General features: G+C 41.3%; 2 protein-coding genes across 3 annotated transcripts; both read right to left on the bottom strand.

The window, feature by feature from the left end:
• Window positions 1–3,885: 3,885 nt before the first annotated feature.
• Window positions 3,886–5,901, bottom strand: cnpy2 (canopy FGF signaling regulator 2). Its single transcript, XM_079747419.1, has 6 exons — window positions 5,794–5,901; window positions 5,458–5,589; window positions 5,263–5,378; window positions 4,749–4,946; window positions 4,482–4,578; window positions 3,886–4,322 (listed from the first exon to the last, which is right to left on the bottom strand). Exons 2-6 carry the CDS (start codon window positions 5,567–5,569, stop codon window positions 4,279–4,281), a joined length of 567 nt encoding a protein of 188 aa, XP_079603545.1. The 5' UTR covers window positions 5,570–5,589; window positions 5,794–5,901; the 3' UTR covers window positions 3,886–4,278.
• Window positions 5,902–7,559: 1,658 nt separating this feature from the next.
• LOC307083924 (natural resistance-associated macrophage protein 2-like) lies at window positions 7,560–22,591 on the bottom strand. Of its 2 annotated transcripts, none has more exons than XM_079747965.1 (17): window positions 22,446–22,591; window positions 18,540–18,619; window positions 17,282–17,421; window positions 16,720–16,839; window positions 16,504–16,623; window positions 16,002–16,108; window positions 15,847–15,917; window positions 15,672–15,739; window positions 15,418–15,573; window positions 14,751–14,909; window positions 14,563–14,649; window positions 14,017–14,136; window positions 13,403–13,552; window positions 12,958–13,031; window positions 12,654–12,807; window positions 12,350–12,403; window positions 7,560–9,788 (listed from the first exon to the last, which is right to left on the bottom strand). In XM_079747965.1, exons 2-17 carry the CDS (start codon window positions 18,571–18,573, stop codon window positions 9,714–9,716), a joined length of 1,689 nt encoding a protein of 562 aa, XP_079604091.1. In that variant the 5' UTR covers window positions 18,574–18,619; window positions 22,446–22,591; the 3' UTR covers window positions 7,560–9,713. The 2 variants fall into 2 exon arrangements, with proteins under 2 accessions (XP_079604091.1, XP_079604090.1); XM_079747964.1 differs by lacking the exon at window positions 22,446–22,591 and adding an exon at window positions 19,552–19,689.
• Window positions 22,592–22,600: the final 9 nt, after the last annotated feature.

The following is a 22,600-nucleotide window of genomic DNA, read 5'->3' as shown; positions in this document are numbered from 1 at the left end:
AATTCTTACGAGGATCGAATTCAAGCGACTAATACTTTATGGCAGAATCAACCGATTTATTCACAGCCCAGTCAGGTTCAACCCGTCAGTCACTCATCTCCACGTGAGGTCCAGGAATCAAAGCCAACAGAGGGTAGAAGTTCAAATGTAATTGAAGGACGGAAATTTAGATTAAACCAGAGGACAGGTGGAGCAACCATATTTTGCTTGGTCTCGCGAATGTGTGAAACTAAATCAGAGACATTGAGAGAAAATGTAGAAACCAAAGCTGTGCCACATTGTACCAGAAAATCTAACAGTGAAAGCTCGGAATTAGGGGGGATTACTAAGGGTTTAATGGATGACAATGACATCATCCACAGAATGACTAAACTTGCAGATGAGGTGGACTTTAGTGTAGAAAATCTGTCAAAGATCCCAGTCGAACATACTATTCCCAGAAGGAATGGTTTGGTGGAGAGCCAGGAAGCTGCAGGACACAAAATAGAGTCACAAACAGGTTGTAGTTTAGCAAATCAGACGCATTTACAATCAACCACAGAAAAAGATGGTGTAGGTGATGTAAATCCTGTAGTTGGACCACAGGTAGGACAGACATCACCACTCAGATTCCCACTGTGGAGGGAGCCTGGATACACAGCCAGAATGGACAGGAATAGTTCCCTCCGATGTAGAGCTCTGGTCAACAACAGTCCAACAAGCAAGAGTACAGACATGTGTGGCCGTCCTGTTGACATTGAGGTTAGGCGATTTGAGATAAAGGAAGATGAAAAGGCAGAGAGCTGCGGAGGTCAACTGGTAATCGACACTACCAGTGTACTAGTCAGAATGGAGTTGATTCCCTCTCCTAAGAAGGAACATGTTAATTATTTATTCCACCCTCCATACAATCCTCCTAATGTAGACACAGGCCTTGTTGAAGCTATCCAAACCCAGGTTAACCCCTTCCCTGCACCTGATGAACCTGAACCTCAGACTGACCGAGAGGAAGGAGAACCAACAGATCTATCACATGAAGATTTCTTGAAGGCAGAGGAACTGCAGCCTGAAAAAGCAAGTGACCTCTGTCTCCCCTGCCTGCCTCAGATTTCCCCTCCTGAAAAGGAGACATTGACGGCGCGTGCTGAAAGGATCCTGGGAATCCCTTTGCTTGACAGCAACACCGAGCTCACATGTGAGGAGACTGTAACAGTTCCTGACCTGTGTAGTGAGAATGAACAACAAAATGAACAGGAAACATCCCCACTAGCTTGCAACATAACGGATGTTTTGTGCCTTACCGAAGGGAAACAAAAAGAGATGGTGACACAGTTACCTGATGACCACGCAGATGAGAGTGAGAGTGAGTTTGTGCAAGATATAAATATCCCCCAAGATGTATTAGACACAGAACATAATGAAGATCCTGAAATCCTGCGGGATGGAAAACCAGAAATATCAGACTGCCCTTATTCAAAAGAGGACGTCATAGAAGATCGGGAATCTCAAGATGTAGAACCTCTGGGAAGCAGTGTGTTACATGAACAAGTATTTCAAACAGACGGTCAGGAAGAGAGCACAGAGGAAAACAATCTACCCAATGAAAACAATGCTTGTTCTTCACCTCCAACTGACCCCTCCGATTTACAACCAGAGTCTCCTCCTGATTTCCCATGTCACATCCAGCATAATTCTCTTTCCCGTGAGTCAGCCACAGAAACAGTTCCTCCTTCATTGTTCATAAATGATGCCTCAGAAAATCCAGAAACCTCAACCCATACTCCACAGAGACCTTGTTCATCGACATCCACTGATGTATCTCCTCCCTGTGAATACATTCTATTTCCGTTGCCCATCACGTCCACGCCTGAACACCCTTTCCTGAATCTCCATTGTCTTGATTCATCGGTTCACCCGGAATATTCATCTTCTGTTATTGAGGCATGTGAAAAGGTACACGAGTTGGATAACAGTTTGCAGCTTACAAATAATGACATCGCTGATAACACTAATGAGCGCCTCTTTGAAGACGATACAGAAGAACCAGGGTTCTGCGACGAGATTGCAGAATGCCCAAAATACAGTATCAAAGATCTAGTGCAGCCGGCAAAAGAAAATAACAAGGAAGTTACAGAGCTGGAGGAACAGACTGCCAGTTCTGAAGATAACACCACTGACTTTGAGTCACTAACAGAGGTCAACGGTCTGCAGAAACTCACAATCACAACTGAGCCCCTCTTTGAATCATGCAGCCAGGAACAGAGCAACGGAGAAACAGAGGGAACAGGAGATGATGCGTGCCCTCAATCTGTCATTCATTGCCTCGACCCATCAATAGTCATAAAAAACACCGTTGACCTCCAATGTTCTCCTTTGGTTTCTGAAATGATGCCCTCTCTGGATGAATCTACATTTCTGTCAGATGTTTCTGACTTTAACAGTGAGCCAGCTCTGCAAACTGACTTGACTTCCCCATCTGTTTCAGAAAACAAAGCCCTTCACTCTGAACCCTTTCTATCTTGCATTTCAGAAACCTCCCCCTCTGGTTGTTTGGAATCGCACACACCCCTACTATTTCTGTCCTCTGCACCCTTGGAATGCTCTCATGGTTTCCCCCCTCATCCAGTAGAAGAGGACACTGTTCCACTGGAGCTTCCAAATACCATTAAAGACAGAGAGGAGTCCCAATATCCCAGGTCCCTGAGGGATGCAGTGAACCGCATTAGAAAACACACAGCACCTGACTCTGAGAATGAAGACGAAGAGGTGAGTGAGCTGTGGGACCCCCAGAACGCAATCAAACACTTGGCTTCTATAGATGATGAGGGGGATATAGAATCTGAGGACATAGTTTCCATGTTTCCTAACACTGAGGGAATTGGGAAAGCAACAGTGTCTTCCACTGATCACGATAGTAGCGATACAGAAGAGGAGCTCGTCCTTGATGGAACAACGCTACTGGAAGAGCTGGAGGAGGAACCGTTGGAGGATGCGACAGTAGGACTTATGCAACAAGATGAACACCAGGAGGCAGGTCTCCAGGATGAAGACACATTGTCCTGCAGCCACATAAACAGACACGATTTGGAGGAAACTGCTGTAAACAGTGCTGAGCAGGTTGAGGAGAAGGAGGACATGGACAACAACCCAGAACTCGTGAAGGTACAGCAGACAACAAATAAGAAGATCACCTTGGATGAGGAGAAAGATAGATGTTATGACGAAGTCGAGGACAGTTTAGTTGAGAATGAGGAGGGTGGACGGGTAGTTGAGAATGAGGAGGGTGGACGAGATGAGACGGACACAAACCATGCGTCTGTCTTATCTCTGCCATTGGGATGTGACAAGAATGCAGGTTGCCCAAAAGAAAGTATAAAAGATCTAGTACAGCCGGAAGAAGAAGATAGCAAGGATCTTCCAAAGCTTGAGGAAAAGATTGCCATGCTATCTGTTCCTCCTGTGACTGATGTAGTTCAAGGGGTGACAGAGTAAGGTTTGCTGATGTGGATATGAACTGAACAGTTTGATTTAAATGATATTAACAAAGTTACTCATTCAGAACTTTAAATTAATTTATAGATTGGTTACATTGGTGGAAGTGGTTGGTAGATTGAAATGCCTTAATAATTCATTCATTCACTATTGCTCTAATTCCATTGATGCTTATGTAATTAATCTTTAAAGATGTTATCTGTGCATTGCCTTTATCATTGTTTTTCATCCATTCATGGTTTTGATGTTGTGAAAATCATAATACATACTTGATTCATGTTTTAATATTGAATCGTTTTTGATCCATTTTTAGAGAAATAAAGAATTCTCAAATGCGTGTATGTCAATAAGATATTTTTGTCTTTACAAAGAATAGATGACAAATTAAAGTTGATGTGGTACTAATTTATTTTGATTGAGGTAACAAAATGTATAAAATCTGGGGAATATTCACACATATTCACTTTCAAAATGCAGACAGTTCACATATAAATGCGTTCTACAGAAATGATACAGCAAGAGGGCACAAAGAGGTTGTGTTTCTAATCTGGGTCCGAATACAATCATTTGCAATAGCTAGAATATCTACAAATGTGTCACAATGACTACATGATTATCGTTAACAGGTTATTTATTTTTATAAAAGGTAGATTTGATAATATGTTTGGCACTTACATTTTTTATTTTACGTTTATTAATGCTGCTGGGGAATTATTTCTATGCCATGATGTAAACTTGTGACCATAGCCACCACTATGACCAGTTTTATGAGATACCTCAAGGAGACATCCCCCAAGGTGGAAGACATCAAAGTTCATCGTGGTGCATTTTCAGAGCATGGTCACATAGATCTAAAGGAAACAATGAATTACAAGAACGTCGTCCGAACAGATCCCAATAGGTGTAGTATTTCATGTATGACTCAGAATGGAGTCAACAGCATAGAATTCAAGACAACATTCATACTTATTTGCATGTTAATGTAGGGCAAAGGGAGGCAACACACTAACCTGTTCTCTTGCTGCAAAGCTTGTCTTTGACGTTGTCTGTCTCAGTAGAGAAGAATTCAATGATTTCGTCTTCATTCTGTTCGGCTATCGTTTCACACTGAGGAATAACAAAGAACACATACCATGTTACAAAGGAGCTAACATTTAGGACATCATCATCGTTCTCAACACCATAACTTCCCCTTAGGGATAAATAAAGAACATTATCTATCTATTAGATGTATGGAAATTACAATTACCCCGTCTAAAACCACCCATTCTACTCACCGCAAACTTAAGACTTGAGGTAACTGTAGAATCCAGTTTGGCCTCCGAGAGGTCCATGGGTTCACCGTTTCTTGATGCGACCCTGATATAGGTCTTCCTGCTAGAGTTGGGGTCCACATGCTCCCCATAGTCCTTCATCCTCTCACAAACATCCTCTATCAAATCCAGGAGGTGTCCTTCTGAGCGGGCCAGAGGGATCTGTTGGTAAGAAATAAGAAAAATATCAACATATATGAAATGAGTAAATCAATCTGAGGAAAATTTTAATGCAAAATGTATGTGAAACTTTAAGGGCGTTTGTTATTCCATTCCGTCCCAGTTCTGTTGATTCACGTTATCGAGATCGCTAGATGTAATAAGAACTGTTTGATCATTTACATTCCTTTTCCTGCTCTGAAGGAAACAAACCTTTCCCCTACAAGCTCAAGCCATAATAATACATTCCCCATTAGCTAACAAGAGACGATATGAGGTTTGGTAACGTTAGAAGAGCAATCAACCGGTGTAACCTTACCTCTCTAATTGACTGGCTGCCATCAGGGTTAATCCTGAATGATCCCGTCTGGATGGTTTTCTTTGGGTCTACCTTGGAGATAGCCCACTCCATCTCATCAACCAGGGCCCGGCACGCTATAGACAACACAAGAGAATTCAAAGGTGGGCTAAAAAAACAGATTAACGTCTCTCTATGCGTGTTTGGCATCCATACCTCCACATTTGATGTCCTGCCCCTGACGAGCTCCTTCGGCGATGGTCCCAAGAAGCCACAGCAGCAGGTATGTTCTAGCAAGAACACACAGCACCAGGTGCGCGCTCCTCATGTTGCATCTGTATCAGGGAGCTGTGGAAATCGTCATCGACTCATTATAAATATTAAGGACAGCACCTTGATCTCAAGAACCACATGAACATGCCAAATAGTTGATTGCCATCAGTGTACACAGAAACGTTCTTCAGGAATATTCCATGGAAATGTATGCTTTGTAAATGTTCAAATGAGAGGTTTAGAATAAAACACGTTAACAATATAAAGTAGAAGACTTACGACTTTTAGCAGTATATCAAAAAAAAAGCACAACTAGGAGATTATTACACGCTTTTTCATCACATTGGCGAAATGTGGTGACGTAGGCATCGGAGAGGCTAGAAAGAGAAGCAGCTGAGAAAGAGCAGCCAGATATTAGTCAAGACAAGTCGCAGCGCCCCCCTGTGGCCAGGATGTGTTCCCAGAAGGACTCCCAGTGGAATAAATCATTATACAAAAGGGAGATTCCAGTTTTAATTCGTTAAAAAAAAAAAATCTGTCTTCATTGCCCTAATTAGAATGTAATAATATCACAACAAATGTATTACTTATTTTAAAATAATTATGCTGGTGCCATGCATCTATCCAAAGTTAGTCTCAAGTGTATCCAAAATGTAAACCACACAAAACTTGCATTAAGCATTGCAGTGGTTATGATACTAGATAATAATAATAATAATAATAATAATAACAATAATAATAATAATAATGATAATAATAATAATAATACATCAGACATATATAGCGCTTTCTTAAAGTTCTCAAATCCCTTTACATACAGTAGGATAAACAAACAGTAAAGTTATACAACTAACCTAATATGTATTTAATAAAAAATGTAGGAATAGCAAGTGAAGATTTTTAAGGGCCTCTTTAAATGAAGACAGTGTGGGGACATTTGTGATGTGATTTGGTAATGACTTCAAACAGAGGGGGCGGCGACTGAAAACACCCTGTCACCCCAGGTGTGGCGCTTGGTCCTAGAGATGTGCAGGAGGTCGACATCGGCCGACCTGTGGCATCGGGCGGGGACGTGGTGGTGGAGCCGGTCAGAGAGGAAGGTTGGAGCCAGGTTGTGGAGAGCCTGGCAAGTGCTGAGTAGAATCTTGGAGTTGATCCTATGTTTAACCAGGAGCCAGTGGAGGTCACGGAGGACTGGGTTGATGTGTTCAGTTCAGTCATTTACAGTGAGGCTCGTTGGCGGGGAATGTTACAGAGGTGGAAGAAGGCTGTTTTGGTGATGTGGATGACATGGGGCAGGAAGGAGAGGTTGGGGTCAATGATGACTCCAAGGTCACGGATTCGGGTGTATGGAGTGACAGTGGAGCCATCGATATGGAGTGTGAATTCCTGAGTGGGGCGGGTAAGGGAGTCTGGGACAAGGACTACAATCTCTGATTTATTTCACTTCAGTTTCAGAAAGTTGCTTTTCCATTCATATTTGAATGTCCATTAGGCAGGTAGCAAAGGTACAATGAGTGGCAGCAGTGTTATACTTGGAGGCGAGGGCGTAGTATATTTGAGGGCCTAGGAGGGTATCAGCGGCATAACCGTAAAACTGGAGGCCATGCCGGCGGAGGATCTGGCCGAGTGGGAGCACGTAAAAGATGAAGAGAAGGGGACCAAGCACCGAAACCTGGGGGACACCATAAGTGAAAGGAGCTATGGTTGATTTGCAGTTGATTATCAAGATGCATTGATGTCTTTTGGAGGTAGGAGTGGAACCAGGAGAGGGATGTGCAGTTATTGGGGGACTTGGGAGGGTCAAGTCCATGTTTTTGAGTATGGGGTTGACTGCGGCCAGCTTTAAGGGGGGTGGGACATAACCAGAAGACGTGGACATTTTTGGTGAAAAGTGTGCGTGGGGAGGCCAGCCTTTAGAGGGCCGGAGGGGAGCGGGTCCAAGGCGCTGGTAGCAGACTTCATACCAGCTACCAGCGAGGATTGGGCAGATGGAGATGTCAGTGAATGATGAGCAGTAGCTAATTATGGAAGAAATGATAAAGTCATGTACAAATATTTGGTTTTATTTCAGATTTCTTTTCGTTTGTATTGCTGCTTTTATGCACATTTCAGTTAACCATGAAACACATAGTGTAAGCATCTGTAAACCCATAAAACATTTTAAATTTGGCCTTTTAATTTTTTTAACTTATTGGACTTTGCTATAAAGAATCTCAAGCCATGTAGGACAAAGATTAAAGGCAGTTGTAATCTTGTATTCCTTTTTTTACTATTAATAAATAATGAAAAAAATGACCCTTTGATTAAAAACAAAAACAAAATGATAGAAACTATCATTTCTACTGACCTTAGGCTAATAATTTATATCCAATACAAAACTGAGTTAAAACACTCATTACATCTTGCTTTTACGTTAAGATTGTTACATATCCACTTGAATATTTCTAAGAGCAATGTTTCTAAATGGCTGTTAAAACTTTTATATCAAATTCATTGTCAACGACGGCTGTGTGTTCACTGCTGCACTCGTGTGGAAACATTTGACTGTAAATATGAGATTAATTGATAAATATCTGAAGACAGAAGTTTTTTGTTAATATTATTTAAATTGAACTAAATAAAAATGAGCCCCATGTAATTTGCACTAAACATTCCTATAATGCCATTAACCTAATTCAAAACAGCAGCAGCGGCCGACTACTCATCCAATAATTGACCTGGTAAATTGTTGTGAATAGAGATATACTTTTGGGGGGTTTCTGATAATGTACAACTACACGTAACATTTTCTATAAAAAAAAAAAAAAGCATAAGAAAAAAGTAACAATACAAAAGGAATTCATAAAAAAATTCAAACTTGAAATGGAAATGTATTAAAAAAAAAAGAATGGACTCCCTGAAGACTCACTCTCTCTGGGTTAATACGTTTTTCTTAACAATTCCTTAGAAATGTATTGCTACTTGCTTATCCCGATTTATATCAACTCAATCAATAGTTCCTTAAAAAATAATTCCCATTTAAAGATTTTTTTTTAAATGACAACTGCAGAAAATTGCAGCTATAATTAATAACATAATTTGACAAACAAAATGTATACTTTTGTTAAGAATGATGCACATAAATTGAACTATCACTTAAAATAAGGCTTGTGGATGGAATCGTACTGGAATACACCACATGATGCAACTTAATTTTGTTTTCAATAATACAATAAATCACGTATGTTGCCATGTTTATATTTAGAATAGGGAAGAAGGTGGTCTCTACTCAAGGAATAATGTGAATTACTGGACAGGTATCAGGAACCACGCTAAACATAAAATGGTCATTGGGATTTACGGTTATTTTGGTTGTTAATATTAATTTATTTGCCATGTGATGCAGATTGATTTCCAAAGATATGCTGTCCATGGTGCTATTTTAAAAAGCTCAATGCCAGCCCACTTGGAAAGCAATTGCAGCACCGAAGTTCATTACAATAAAAATCTGTTGCTTCCATTCACAATGGAGAGGCTCCGGGCTTGGTGAGTCATGCCCATATTTGGATATTCATAAAAAAAATGGCTTTGCTGTACAGTTATTACACACCTCACGTTATATTTTCATATCAAAATAGACAATGGGACAATAATACAGAACGGGCCCACACTCTGTCAGAAAAGGACCCACATGGCACAACCTGTCTGATTTGTGTGTGTGTGAGTTGACTCAATGGATAGCACTTTTGTTTCACAGCTGCAGAGATTCAAGTTGGATTCCCAGCTGGAGCCCTGCATGTTGGTTGGTGGAGTTGGATCTTCTCTCTTGGTTACTCTTAATCGTGGGTCACCTGTGGATACTCTTGTTTCCTCCCACCACCAAAGACACAAGGGTTAGGCTGATTGGAGACCCTTGCAAGAAAGGACTGCAATGGACTGGCAATCCTCCTGCCTTGTTGCCCACAGACCACTAGGATAGGCTCCACCCCCTCCCTTCAGCAGGACTAAGTGGGTAAAGTGACTGGATGGATGGGAATCCATAAGGCACATTCTTACTTTGAAAGCTCTTGTAGTAAACTCCTGGGCATGAAATCCTTCCAGTGCTATCTCTCATATGCTCTCTCGCGCTCTCTCTCACTCACACCTATACATTAGCAGAGGATGGCCGAGCCAAGTAGCGTGGGATGCTGCGGAGTGTACCTCTACAGCTCTCCCTACTATTCAGACACGGAATTAGCATCCATATCGTTCAATAAGTAGAGGTCAGTGTGGCCTGACAATCCCAGCCGAACCTAGAAGAAAATAAAAAGGGGGTTAGTAATTGTGTGTATAGTTAATGTAAGATAACCTGCACATTCAACTTTGCGAACTCCTACAAAAAATACATGCAATACGGGTGTTTTTTTGCAGGCTCAAATGGATTCCGATCTCCAGCTTCCATATTTTAAGCACTTGAGGGTAAATCAACAGCAGCAGCCACCCTCTGTGCCCTGTATATTTCCAACACAGCCCTGTATCGGATATTGGATAGCAGGGAAATCTTTGTCAAGTTTTTTTTTTTACGATCAGGAGGAAGGGGTGGGGTTGTCCACACTAAGGCTGATGATGGATTTACAATCAGTTTGTTTAGTACAAAAGAGGAGAATACTTTCAGAAATTTGTTGGATTGGAGTTTGACCAGAATGATTATTACTTGGAATCAAATGGCTGATGTTGTGATTACGAAAAAAATAGACATTGGGTTTGCTCACCTGACAGGTGAAAACATCCAAAGTATACCCCAAAACATTGGCAGATTTCTTACAGACAAGTAAGTTTACCTTAGTCAGTACCCAATATAAACTGGGGTATAGAACTGTAAAAGTATCTATTCAAGATAATCCTGAGGTAAAATGCAGATGCAAATTTTACTTGGATCTTTGATTATTAGAGTATCTTACTTACTGCAGAGACATCCTTTTCAGAAGAATTTGCCAGCTTGCAATGTAAGTAAATACAGGTGGTGAGATTAATTCAGTATAAACCATGCTACTCTTGCAAACAAAAGTACCAAGTAATCATACTAGCGTGGCTCTGACTTCGAAAAAGGAAAACATAGAATTACTTTGCCAAAGGTATACCAAGACACAAGACACCACGAGTCTCCATATATCCTCTTGTTTATTCATACGGATACATGGCGCATTGGCGTACTTAATCAAGTATCAAAGGACAGACGACGGCTTCAGTTGGTTATAGACAGCAATAGTTTACTTTAGGCTACAGAACACTACATTGGCCTACAGAATGTGCATTGAGACAACTTATTAAAGAGACACTCAATATCTTGTGTCATTATTTCACAGAAGGCACTGATGACAGCAGTTCAACTCTTAACAAAAAAGGGACAAAACATTAAAGAATAATTACGCTGGCCTTTCGTTCACCAAAACAGTCAAATCGACTTGATGCTTTAAAATGACTAAAATTACATAGACAATGTTAAATGACGCGAAACATCTACAAATAAAGAATATCCTTAGCAAATAATGGTGTATATGGTGGAAAAGGTAGAAGCCAGTAAGAGCTACAAGTATGGGCAACATGAACTGGGCTCTGCTCTACCATATTCAGATGGGAACCCATAGCAAAAAAACATCAGGTGAAAGATTGTGCTTTGCGTTAAATAAGGACTGGATTCACGATCTGTAATTGTGCTGGCATCTGACAGGCCACAAACAAGTATGTGCCATTATTATTATTTTAGAGGTCAGACAGAATTGACACCATGTTATGAATCAGGTTCACACGTCATCTAAAGAGTCTCGCTGGCGCTCAAATAGATGCATCACATTATCTGCAGGTATGTGTTTAAACGTGTTAATTCACGGAGTGAAGTTAATCAGGCTAAAACGTGCAAAGAGCATAGGCTAGTATGGGGATTGATGGATGCGCTATCATGAGGATTTATGTGGGGCCTAAGAATAGAAGACGCTAACTTTAACGGGAACCTGAGCACTGCGACAGGCAGACAGCCCCTACATGCGTGTCCTTCTGTGTGCGAGGAAATCCCACGCTGGAAAGCTGTGGGACAACAGTGTCACAGGTCCACATGCACATGCAATGCTGCTGATGAATGACTGGTGACCTTACTAAGAGGAGATTACGGTGTTTTATCAAAATATCAGGATTAGTAGGCAAAAATAAGACATTTAAATATAAATAATAATTCTTTCACTAATGATGAGACATTCAAGTCTTTAGTTTGAATACTTGCCAAGAAGTGTCTCAAGGTGGAAAATGCCACCATGTTTGTCGATACCAATACTGTACCATCTGTTGAGGTCAAATACAGTATATCCCAAGCTATGATATTTTGTATAAAGCGAGCTTCCAGTACAGTAGTTGCACATAAAAAAAAGGTTTCAATGAATGTTACATGTAACATAGGCTCGACTTCTTGGTGGACGTGACACTTGGATTATGATAGACATTAGTACTATGATCCATGACTTCTGAAGTCTGAACATAAAAGAAAAAAGATTAAATCAAAAGGCAATTTATTGTCACTAAACCCAATACAAAAACGTTTAATATGGAAAAATAGAACTATAAGATGAATCCAACTGTGTACACAGCTTTTCTTTCCTGAAAATACTGATTTGGTTCGTACCGAAAACACACACAAAGAATCTTTTCAGAATTAGACCCATGTCAAATTATTGTATACAACAAGTCACGTTTTTGCAAGGTTCAATCCCCTTCCAGAAACTGAAGGAATGCTGGTTGGCACAGAGGTTGGTTTTTTTTCGACCCACATCTAAGTATCATATTCAGGCCGCTCCTCTATGAATACAGCAGGATTATTGCTTACCCTGCTGCCAAAGTCCAGACAGGAAACTCCCAAGGCAATTAAACAGAGCCACCCCTAAACACAGAGAGGACAGGATCATGCATTAAACATCAGAAAGCATTGTTTTTATTACCGTGTTTAGTTTTTCTACAAAACATCTATTATAGGTAACGTTAACATGTAGTTATAGGCTGCAGAATCTTCTAAAGCTTTTTTGAAACGTCAAACACAAGTGTAGACCCAAGTTTCGAGGGCGTTTAAAAAGGAGGTTAAGATGAAAAGCAACCCTCCATGTTTGCATACATTAACATGAGGGTCCACCTACCAGGTAGCAGACGAAGCAGAGGTAGGCTATGGAAACGATGGCTGCCAGCACGTAGAGCCACACGCTGGCAAGGCTGGTCACGTACACTATCACAAAGTACATGTTGATGGCACACACCATCAGGATGATGCATCCCCCAGTGATCTTCCATGCCCTGAAGACAAGAAGAAGGTTAGGGACAATGTCAGTGGTTTGATATTGACTCGTAGTCGAGGTCCGGGTCAAAGCTGACCAAAGTCGTATACAAAGAATGACTGTGATGGAGATGAATGTAATGAAAATATTTGTATAATAATACACTTACAATCCATTCACAAAGTCGTTCATTATGGATTCGAGACTGGTGAAGGTCAATATTGGGATCAGCGCAAATGGTAACTGTTGAGAAAGAAGACAATGGGTTTTATAACTTTTTTTTATAAAATGTGAGGGGATTAAAGCAAGGCTCATTGAGGCAACAAATGTTGTGCGAAAACATGGATAAGACATATTTGGAGAAGCAACAACTCAAAAGATGTCCACAAAATAATAAAACATGTACAATTAAAAAAGTGTCTGAGCCTAGAAAATCTCAAAAATGTATTATTAGTTTGATCAATCAATCACTCAAGTGTATTTAACCAGATGTCATTGCATTTCTGGGGCTGAATGAAAGGCGTTTAAAACCCAAGGGTCTAGCATGTCTTTAGTGTTCCCCATAAGGGATGCAGAACAACCCTGGCCTCGTCCTCCCGCCCCTCCCTGCGGACCTGCAGGCTCTGCAGCACGTTCAGGAAGTCGTTCATCCCCGTCAACCGGGTGATATCCTGGAAGACGGCCACCAGCAGCGTGGGCGTGATGGCGATGGATCGGGTGAGCAGCACCCGAGCAAACCGTGACCATTTCAGGTTCAGGAAGCCCTGGAGGAAAACAACGTTTGTTTAAGAAAAGTCTGAAAAAAAACAAACAAAAACCACTGCTATTACAGAACCCTTATTCCCACAAACAAGCACTAAGTACCATAACACCGAAACACACAGCGTCACATACACACAGATGGACTAATTCGTGTTTTGGAAACCATGTATGGACATGAACGGGCATGTCGGGCCCTAGTGTCTGCAGCGGAGGTCAGGGCTGGAAAAAGAGCCAAACCTCGGAGCCAAACAGGGGCGAGCGTTAACTAGGCCAAGCAGACGCATCGCGCTGGGAGACCAGAGTGGCGACTCCGAGGACGCGTTAACATGTCTGCCTTTGAAGCCAGTCCGAGGGCCCTACTTTCTGCACAGGGTTATCAACAGTCTTGTGGCAAGGGAAAGCCTTTCCACCTGTTGCCGTGACAATGTTCCCTCCCATAGCAACCAGAAGCAGTAAACAGCCCTACCTCCATCACAAACTGTCCGGAGTAGGTCCCGGTCATGGTGGAGCTCTGTCCAGCAGCGAGGATCCCGACAGCCCAGATATAGAGGGCGACTGGGCCAAAGAAACAGCCCAGCACCACCCCCTGGAAACACAGAGGTACGTTGAGGCCGACGCACGTTCTTTAAACAGATTTCTCCTTTTTCCCTAATCTGATCAATTCATTTGCATTGGTACATAATGTACCAATGCAGTAAGTAAAAAGTTAAAAAAAACTTGTGTTAATTAATATGTAAAAAAAAGAAAAAAAAGGCATTAAGTAGAGCTTGGATCGGGTCCAAAGAAAGAAGCCCGACCAAACCCGGGCACATACACAGTGTGTCTGAGCCCGGTACTGGCCCGTCTCATCGGCTGCATTCAAGGGGCCGAGCCCTACTCGGCCGGGTTTTGGGGCCGGTAATGATAAACCTCTAAATTAAAGCCCTCGATGTTGACTAAATACATAACTCAAAAAACCTCATTGGCACAATGTTCTGATCACTGAGCTGCACATATTCTGGAGATGACTTACCCCTTTGTAAATATCGACCTCCAGTGTGGTGTTGTCGTTGGGAAACAGTTTGTCATAGGGGAAGCTTGAACCATTGCAAGCTAAATTCTGCAAAAAAGGAATGGTGTCACCGACAAATATGAGATGCGTAAAACTGATCTGGACTGGAGATGATCTCAAGCAGTGGTTTGACAACACTGTACACGCACCACTTCAATGTTGGTCTTGTTGTAGAAGGCCTGAGCAAACACGGCCACCACGAAGACGTTGATGAGGAACGAGACGAAGAGGGCGATCGTGGCCTCGATGAAGTAGTACTTGTTGGCTTCCTTCACCTCATTCTTGTTACTGCGGTCGATTTGACGAGACTGCGACATTGAGAGAAGGAGAAAGTTAGTTTCCATAATAGTGAGGGTATTTATTTTCCATTCGTCTCGGGGACTGATACAGACAACAATTTTTGGGCAATAGCGCCCGTCAATGTATGTCCTCTGAAAGTGTAAGTTATGGCATCGACAGACTCAGATTTGGATTGTAAACCTCACCCAAGGAGAAGTCTTGCTCTAAAACAAGTTCCAGGTGGCGTACATTGACGGGGTGCCATTGCCTTACTCTGGGGCTGGATGACGGAGCAAGTGTGCTGCATTTACTCATCATAATTACAAAAATGTTGGTCTGCAATACTCCCCTAGACCCAATATAATGGAAAAGAAGGGTCCAGGTTGAAAAAGGCCCGAAGTTCAGGCATCTTGCTCAAGGATGCCTACAGGTAATCAGCAGCCATTAGGGATTGGATCCGGAACGGTCTGGGAAACAAACACCCTACCCACTGATAGATTATCCTACAACCTCATTCATTCAATGAGGAGTTGCTACCTTGACGAGAGCCGAGTGCAGATAGATGTTGTGGGGCATGATGACGGCCCCCACTATGCCCACCGCCTGCTCCAGCTGGATGGTACCACAGTCCTTACAGTACGGTATGAACATCCCCTTCATCACCTCCAGCTGGTCCGGCTTCACCAGCACATACTGCAGAACAGAGAAGACCGGTGAAGGAATGAGCAGCCTGAACACCATCGGAAGTCTGGAAGTGATTATAGAAGGGAGAACATGGAGGAAGCGCTTACCTCGTAACCAAAACTAATGGCCATGATAGTGATGAGCACACCAAAGAACGCTTCAAGCTTCCTTAAGCCTATTAAAAGAAACCATTGTTGGTTACCATTTTAAAAACACCACTTCTGTATTTTTAAGCAGTTTCCCAAGCTTGGCATTTAATCGATGTGGGTCCCAGTCACATACCATACTTGTCTAGAAAGAGGAAGACAAATGTGTCAACTATCGTGATGAGGACGCCCGCCCACAGAGGAATTCTGTTGGTTTAACAGAACAGAATCAATAATCACATACAAACACACAAACACAGACACAAATAAGCACAGAGGAAGGCATCTTACCTGCCCACAGACAGAAGATGAAAAGCTATGGCACAGCCTATAACCTCCTGCATGTCCGAGCCGATAATGGCCAGCTCCACCATGAGCCAAAGGATTATACGTGGAACCTAAGAGAGAAAATGACGCTGATAATAATATAGATACAGCAAGACAGAGCTGGTGCAATAGCAAAACTGCACTAGTTGCATTATTATTAATGTGATAGACTAAGGATGTCAGAAACTTTTAGACTTTTGGATTTAGCCCTTTAAAACCAAAAAGCCATAATACTATTTTTTTTCCATTTGTGTAAATGCCACACAGATAAATTAATTGTCCCGTCCTTGACGAAAAGGTTGATCACCCAAAGTTTGGATCAGAAACAATCAAAACATACTTTTGTATTTTACATGTGGTTCAAACCAGATTTATGTGCCGGTTGCATCACCGTTTAGAGGGCACGATTCAGTATGGGTGCACGTGAGAACAGTGCGAGTGCAGGGATGCTGATTGTAGTGCTCACAGTGGGATACTGGCGATGGCACACTTCAGCCAAGTGCATTCCAGTCACGACCCCCAGGCGTGCAGCCAGCCTCTGCAAGAGCAACCCGATGATGGTGGCTCCCAGGAGTACCCACAGGAGCTGAGGGAGGGGGGACCCGTCAGCACGGCCAGGTTAGAGTCTCATTCAGGAGAAGGACCACATTCTAGATGTGTTGGCTGACGATGCTCTAGTCACCTTGAAGCCTGCTTTAGCTCCGGACTGAAGGTCTGACTCGATGTTGCCCGGGTCCAAGTAGGCGATGCTCATCAGGAAGCCGGGCCCCGTGAAAGCCCACAGTTTACGGAAACTGAATGTCTGGAAGGAATTTACACATTTAACTTCATGTAAACATGTGTACAACTCCGAAAAAGAAATGTCTGAATTTAAATCATTTCTACTGCACTAGTTGGTTAATATGACTTGTCGGTCCAGTCCATCCTCTGCCATGATTATTCTCTAGGGTGTCAAACTGAAACCCAACTCTATGACACTCAATGTGTCATAGACAGGTTCACATATATCCAACTTGCCCTCTTGTGCTGTGGTTCATAGGGCTCTCCAAACGCAAAATGCTGTCAAAGGTAAATTCCTTCCAAGATGAAGGCAATAATATTGTTTTGTAATATTTAAGCTACTGAGCAACACAATTGACAGTTCACTTAGATTCAGAATATTGTCACCTTGAGGTATAAACAGGAGAGTCATTTATGCAAAAAAAAGACCATCATAGACATTTAACCACAGCCTACATTCATACCTGGTTGGCATCATCTGGAATAGCCACCTTCTCCGCAAAGTAGGTGGAGAAGGGCTCCTCCTGGTCAGTGGGGGAGCCCGGGGGGGAGACGGTGCTGTACTGACCCGCTGACACTTCCCCATTATTCTGCGGGAAGTCATCTGAGATGAAAGAGATAAACCGTTAAATGGAACAGAGGCTAAGTACCAGCATAAATGCAAATACTGGTTGGGACGGTATTAGGGCAAGCTTCTCGAAAAGCCTACCACATAATATGCGATATGCAATATTTGATTAACCGTGGTCAATTCTTATTATTCAGAGTATTGTATTATTGTTGAGGTTATGAAGTCAGTGTGTCCATATGTCTTCTTCTTTCTGAGTCGACAGATTCATTGGCATCCTGCTGCTTCCCAGTCTACCCATGGCATTCAAAGGTTATATATTAAATTACAGTTGACTGTTGCACACAGACTTCCTCAAACTAAAAATGAATTACCATGGACTACAACAGTTTGGTTGAATGATTCTACACTTCCTCTAAAACCCCCACAATTTCCTCCAGATACATAGACAGTCAGGTTTCAACGAAGCTTTGGCGTTGACATTTCACAGACAATATGTTTGGTTTTGTTAAGTAAGTGTCATAAAAACACTTGAAAGTGTTGATAAAAATGTTAATGATTAAATTGGGATTAATGAGATTGTAATGGCTCCATTTAGTCTTCTGGCCTGACCTGTTCAGAGTTCACCTCGACTCTGCATAGAAACCAATGCACAGCCACCATTGAATGTTGTACGTTCTGTCACTTGTACATTGCACTTATTCAAGGTACTTAATTGTGTAGCATCTACAGTAGCTGCTATCATTGTTTTACACAGGGAATGGGTTAGCCTAGCGATTGTAATACTTGCACTTGGTTCTATGAACATCTTTACTGTACCGACAGCGATATATTGTTTCACTTCTTATGACAAATGTACTTATTGTAACAAATGCACTTATTGTAAGTCGCTTTGGATAAAAGCGTCTGCTAAATGCCCTAAATGTAAATGTAAATGATTTACCAGGAGACTGTAAAACAACCCCATACAACTCAATACGTTGGACCTAGAACTTACGCCTTGAACAGGGAAAAGGCCTCACAGTTATCACAATGCACACAATCACAAACTATACTGCAAGCGGCTTTGGCGGTGAGGTGTGGATGGACTCAGGCACATAATGGATGCCTTTGCTGCTGTTGCGTGTCTGATTTCTGTTATCATAGGCACTCACCTTCCAGGAGGTCTCCTTCTTGGTTTTCCTTCATCTGGGCAGGCAGGAGGATCCCTACTAAGGGAAAAATATCAACGTTCCTGCAATAAGAAAACAGCTATTGTATGACCAGATCAACACCATGTCAGAAGGCAATACAAAAGGGAGGCGGCTGATCTTGTGAGAATGACTAGACAATCTTCTCTGCAGATGTAAGTGCCTAATCCTTATTGTCGTACAGAGGTCACATTTGTTCCTCTCTAGGTTACGTAAACAGCAGATATTGCCAAGAGGCACACTTCTGTGTCTTCTACCAATGCCTCACTGTTTGATTGACAGCCTCTTCATGAGACCCGTCGTCGTCCAGGTTTCCCTTCCACCATATATCTACTCTTTGATTGTCCTCTGCACCCGCATACTTTAAAATGTATCCAAATTCTCAGATTAAACCCAAGAAATCCTATGCAACAAAAAAAATCCATTCATTAACTGCATGCTATGAACTCTGATACAACATGCGCAGACGGGACCCTTTCATGTGACGATGTAATCACATGACTGAAAACACAACCTGAGTCAGGACACAGAACAGCACAGGATTATTCCCTCCCCAGGGTCTCTCACGCACACACACACACACACACACACACACACACACACACACACACACAATTGTTCTCAGCCTCACTTGTAAATCGCTTTAGGTTAAAAGTGTCTGCTATATGACCAAATGGAAATGTAATAAATCATAAACACAGTGAACCATGATTGCTATATTATACACACACACACACACACACACACACACACACACACACACACACACACACACACACACACACACACACACACACACACACACACACACACACACACACACACACACTTTTACAAGCCTAGTTACAGTAGTTAACAACTGTAATGAAGTACATCGACTAATGCATTTTGGTCATCATACAATAAACTTCACTACAAGATGATGAATACAGTAGGCTGAGAGAGGGTCATGAATAGTAGCGGTATCCCGGTCTACCTTAACAGAATTTCCGTTCTCCCACTTCCCATAAGCTATGTATGCCGGTGAACCATCCCGGCGCAGGAAGAATAACAACATCATCAACGACGACATGGAGTTAGCTTTTTCACAAAGAATGTGGTATAGTAATATCAAACTCATGTAGCAGAAACATAACTATCAAAAGTCTGTCTCTCACAGGCATGGATATCCTTAATATCAATCTAACAAAAAAAACATGCAAAGCATGCTTGTATATCCCACCCACTCTCTCTCTCTCTCTCTCTCTCTCTCTCCAATAACGCAAATTTGGAGCACCAGACATTCGGTCGGGAGATGAAATGCCAGGCAACGGGTAACTTTTTTACTATGTTAATACTGCTATAAGATGGTTGTATCAAAAATTTCTACCAATCAACTTTAATTATAGTATCCTGCATTACACATCTCCCCAGATCACACAAAGACTGCCTATTATGTACAGCAGCTGTTGTGTAAATTCTGTATTGTGTTAAGTAACCATCTTGTAATGCATCAGGCCCTATTATTAGCTTTTACTCAGTTGTGTTAACCTTTAATGTTGAAGAGCATGAAGCCATTCAAAAATCCTCTATCCAATACTTGCATAGAGGAAAAATAGAGTTACAATTACTATTACAATCCAAAATTCTTTTTTTATTTTAAGATCAACCAACTGTGGCAATGATGATGTTGGTTTAACCAAATTAATCAGTTTAAAAAAGGACACCCCCCAACAAACAGGACACACAATCTACACCCAACAGGGCAAGTAATCACATTCGATCTATTTCTCCACCCAAACAGACATTTTAAAGAACACTCCCAGCTGTCAGATACTGTGCCAGAATGTTCATAAAACACAGTTTGTAGCAGTCTGAAATATAAACCGAAATAAGAATTATTCACCAACGTAGCCTGATGCATTTATTGCTTCAAAAAAATGAATAATATCAAGGACACCAATACATTTGCTAAGGATCAGAACTATTTCTAAGACCAATAGATAGCGCTTAAAAGACAAAAAGCTTATTCACAATCAAATGATGGCCTAATGAACATACAATACCTATATCCAAGGGTTACAAAATACCTATGTCTATCAAAAAGACCAATTAAGTTTATCAGGTAAAGTACAGAACAAAGCTACTTCCTTCTGTTCAACTGAAACCGTTGTAGATGGCTACAGAACATTGCTGTTTTTGTTAAATCACAAGGTGCAAAACTTTTTTAACTCCTAGTCTGGAATAAAGACATCTGCTGCCAAGGACAGCAGTTGCCAAGGACAACAGTTAGGCACCAGAAAGGCATGCATGAAAGCAACTAACAGATCACTAAAAAAGTAATTCAGTTATATATGTATTTCTTATGGTTACAGAATGTGGTTTCTGACCAATTATATATTATAGGTATCTTCTTCTCATAATTCCTCTTCCAAACCAAATGGTGCACAAAATAAACCCCAAAACTAGATCAGGTTGTTAAGGCATTGTCATGGATCAGATATTTATAAATGTATTATTTTTGTTGTTTATGGGTTAATCTACTCCAGGGGTCAGCAACCTTTTCAACTTGCAGTGCCAGTTTTACATTTTCTCATTAATGAGTGTGCCTTAAGCAAGAATATATTAAAAATTAAGCTGAATTATGACAGCGCGACCAAAAACATTTCCAGAAGACCTGGAATTGTACTATTTCCATATAGTCCACAATCATGAATCAACATTTTAAATGTTTTTTTGGTTGTTATATTTGCAACATGGGCTTACAAATTATAATTACATATGTCCCATCTTAAAACACAATTTTCAGAAACTCATTCAAAAACATATTTGCACTGTGAGAAATGTAAAAAACGAGAATATATGAGAATGTTGGAACCATCCACATAAATATCTTTACGACATGTACAGCTTTGCAAAACCATGTGAAGGCGATGCATAAAGGCCACTTGCAACAATATTTTTAATATTTTCTTCTCTATTACTCACAACATAGGTTTAAAAACTATTAATTGATCCCATTTCAGACCACTGGTTTCTGTAACTAATTTAAACATATTTGCACTGGGAGGAAATGCCCAAAACTGAATAAAGTGCAAAAAAAATCAGTAATAATGATTATGCTGCCGAATTGTGCTGTGATTTTTTTAAATAATAATAATAAAAGATTATTTAAAAAAGTTTTTGTTTTTTTTAAGTGTGCCAATGATTATGCTGCCCCGTGCCAGTGGTGGCACGCGTGCCTAGGGTTGCCGACCCCTGATCTAGTCCATCAAAAAAATTCCATTCCCTCAATGCTGTTTATTGTGATAAACGTACAAGCACAACAACTCTTAAGAACACTATGTTCCAGCAGAGTTAATTGCTCAGATGTAGGGTGATTTATGTATTGGATATTGCAGGTTATCTCCACATCTTTCATTGTATGCAGTAAAATGCAGAGAAAATAACACTGGGCCTCAGTAAGTTTACTGTGTTAATACATTTGTAGAATATTACATCTGAATACACAATAGCATTAAAACGATTTCAAAAGGAATCAGACCAGTATTCTTCGCGAGAACAGAACGAGAGATACTACAACAATTACAGGACCCATCTGTTGATGGACCCGTCCAGGTGACACTTAAATGGTGACGTTGCAGCGTTGGCAGTCATCTGTCTCTTTGTAAATAAGGAATCCTGTCAGTTTAGAACCCGTCTGAACTATACCTAACGTATGAAATGGATCTCCAAAAATCCCAAATCAGAGGATGATGTCAATAGTATTGTGTCGGTAACAATGAGATGCAAGGTTGATACCGCCATTTGTCTTGTCAGTTCCACAATGCTAGTTAGTTAGCAGGTTTGTAATAGCTAACCTTGAAACAAGTATGACGACCGTCGTCTTACCTGGGTAGATACCGCAAAGTCCGGAAGTGTTAACAGACACACAGATCCCATTGACTATACATATAGTTATAAGAAACCCGACCACAGCAACAACACTAAATCGCTAACTCTTGATAAAAAAGTGTCCATTCCATGTCACCTGCGGGTCGGATGTC

This window comes from Pollachius pollachius (genome assembly GCF_949987615.1).
Source record: "Pollachius pollachius genome assembly, chromosome: 12".
NCBI classification, from domain to species: Eukaryota; Metazoa; Chordata; class Actinopteri; order Gadiformes; family Gadidae; genus Pollachius; species Pollachius pollachius.
The sequence above is the reverse complement of the archived record's forward strand: the minus strand, read 5'-3'. Positions and strand labels throughout refer to the sequence as shown.

Bases quoted from the DNA above. Each gene is read 5' to 3' on its own strand.
- cnpy2 (XM_079747419.1), bottom strand. From the start codon at position 5,569: ATGAGGAGCGCGCACCTGGTGCTGTGTGTTCTTGCTAGAACATACCTG. The intron at 5,379-5,457 runs GTATGGATGCCA...TGTTGTCTATAG, and splicing joins GCAGGACATCAAATGTGGAG to CGTGCCGGGCCCTGGTTGAT. The intron at 4,323-4,481 runs GTTAGTGTGTTG...TGTTTCCTTTAG, and splicing joins GCTTTGCAGCAAGAGAACAG to ATCTATGTGACCATGCTCTG.
- LOC307083924 (XM_079747964.1), bottom strand. From the start codon at position 19,583: ATGGGAAGTGGGAGAACGGAAATTCTGTTAAG. The intron at 18,620-19,551 runs GTAGACCGGGAT...TTCTTATTGCAG, and splicing joins AGAACGGAAATTCTGTTAAG to GAACGTTGATATTTTTCCCT. The intron at 12,404-12,653 runs GTAGGTGGACCC...CTCTGTGTTTAG, and splicing joins TCTGCTTCGTCTGCTACCTG to GGGTGGCTCTGTTTAATTGC.